Consider the following 2,500-nt stretch of genomic DNA (forward strand, 5'->3'; position numbering starts at 1 on the left):
CATTCTAGAGTAGGGGGTGGTCGTCCCCCCTGCCCCCACCCCCCCCTTTCATACCCCTATGATGAATATATTTTTTTATGTCTTTTTTATTCTGCTGTTGATTATATATTTTTCTTCGAATGATAATAACAAGAATAATAATGATAGGTGTGTAACTACATTTTTTTTTCTTTTAAAGCTATATCGATAGAATTACCAAATAGAATCAATATCACTTACATTGACAATCCAGGAATCGACCATCAGTGCTTGGGTATCTTCAATCTGCAAAATAATAATAATGATAATAATAATAATAATAATAATAATAATAATAATAATAATAATAAAATGAATAAATATACAAAAATGGTACATCTGTAAACTGTTGTTAATTTAATAATGCATACGCACATTTCCTTAAACATACGCACATTTTCATGAAAAGCATCTAACTAAAATTGATTTTATATGACTCTTTTATGACAATTCGAATAAAACACTGGATATGATTTATAATAGTCTACCATATTTAGGCTACATTTTCTTCGGATCGGATCCCATTTTTTAAACACGATTTAAGGGTACCCTAAGCTATAGTATACTTACAAGGGAAGCAATGGTTCTTTTTGGTCTATATAAAATACAAGTTATTAAAAGAGTAGACAAGTAGAATGATATAAAAGAAAATACGACATAATGTCACTATACACCGAAAACCCACATACTAAAATCTATGGTTATGAAAAATAAGTCCAAAAATCATGTATATTATAGAAAGGAATAAAATAACAGTAAAAAATATGACAAATAACAGACCAAGTCGATATGACGTCATAAAACGCCGTTGTCATAGCAACCAGATTAAATTGGCGAAAAGCTGCTTAGATATGTTTATTCGTTAAAATCCGTTAAAGCTTTGAATTTGACACATGAATAAATATCCTAAATGTTAAATCTCAGAAAAAAAAATCTATATTGGTTCCGTAAATATGAAATTCTAAACCAATAAAAGTGTTTTAATAAGGGGAGATAAACACTTTGTTTGGAAAAATGGGGTCCACTTTTCATTAAAATCTCTTTCTTTGATTTTGACCTGAAATTAGAGGTTGGATATGTCTTATTTACAAAACGTAATTCTAAATACTTTTGGTAAATAGTGATATTGAAATAATATCGCATAGTAGGTAACTGTTTCATATAATTTTCATTACTTTTGAGAAATGCCAGCTTGAGGTTTTACATATAGTATCCCTCATTCAGTTGTTTCATTCATTGAATAAAACAACTCATCTTTTTTAATTAATTAATTTTCCTCTCATTATAGAAAGACATAAAAGCAGTCTTTTATCTTAATATCTTAATAATCTTCGTATGTGTATATAATCTTATATATATAATCTTTATATACACATATAGCATCTTTCCCACTAGGTTAACAATCTTTATGAATATAAAAAAAATCCACAATTCCCATATCATTATCCCTAATTCGTCTTAAAACAACCATACAAAAAATATAACACCTACAACCACAACTACATCATATAAACAACAACAAAGCCGCCAATCTACCTACCATATCGACGTGTTTGATATTCATCCTAAATTTACTGATGGTCTGGGAGCTCGGAACCACATGCATGTTGCAGTAACACTTACAACCACAACTACAACACACAAACAACAACAAAGCCACCATTCTACCTACCATGTCGAAGTGTTTGATATTCATCCTAAATTTAACGATGGTCTGGGAGCTCGGAACGACATGCATGTTGTAGTAACACTTACAACCACAACTACAACACACAAACAACAACAAAGCCGCCAATCTACCTACCATATCGAAGTGTTTGATATTCATCCTAAATTTAACGATGGTCTGGGAGCTCGGAACCACATGCATGTTGTAGTAACACTTACAACCACAACTACAACACACAAACAACAACAAAGCCATCATTCTACCTACCATATCGACGTGTTTGATATTCATCCTAAATTTAACGACGGTCTGGGAGCTTGGAACCACATGCATGTTGTAGTAACACTCACAACCACAACTACAACCACAACTACAACAAAGCCACCATTCTACCTACCATATCGAAGTGTTTGATATTCATCCTAAATTTAACGACGGTCTGGGAGCTTGGAACCACATGCATGTTGTAGTAACACTCACAACCACAACTACAACCACAACTACAACAAAGCCACCATTCTACCTACCATATCGAAGTGTTTGATATTCATCCTAAATTTAACGATGGTCTGGGAGCTCGGAACCACATGCATGTTGTAGTAACACTTACAACCACAACTACAACATACAAACAACAACAAAGCCACCAATCTACCTACCATATCGAAGTGTTTGATATTCATCCTAAATTTAACGATGGCCTGGGAGCTCGGAACCACATGCATGTTGTAGTAACACTTACAACCACAACTACAACACACAAACAACAACAAAGCCACCAATCTACCTACCATATCGAAGTGTTTGATATTC

General features: G+C 32.9%; 1 protein-coding gene across 4 annotated transcripts in view; it reads right to left on the bottom strand.

Moving 5' to 3' along the window:
- The window catches only part of LOC113810749 (neuronal acetylcholine receptor subunit alpha-4), a 202,771-nt gene that overhangs the window by 22,049 nt on the left and 178,222 nt on the right, over positions 1-2,500 (bottom strand). For 2 of the 4 annotated variants that reach the window (XM_070114797.1, XM_070114808.1), the window contains exon 4: positions 220-264. In XM_070114797.1, coding sequence (XP_069970898.1) covers positions 220-264 — 45 coding nt within the window. Of the gene's footprint in view, positions 1-219; positions 265-1,690; positions 1,759-1,822; positions 1,891-2,500 lie in introns of those variants that run through there. The other 2 variants (XM_070114816.1, XM_070114820.1) reach the window with 2 other exon arrangements.

The sequence above is a fragment of the Penaeus vannamei genome, chromosome 3 (genome assembly GCF_042767895.1).
Source record: "Penaeus vannamei isolate JL-2024 chromosome 3, ASM4276789v1, whole genome shotgun sequence".
In the NCBI taxonomy this organism is placed as follows: Eukaryota; Metazoa; Arthropoda; class Malacostraca; order Decapoda; family Penaeidae; genus Penaeus; species Penaeus vannamei.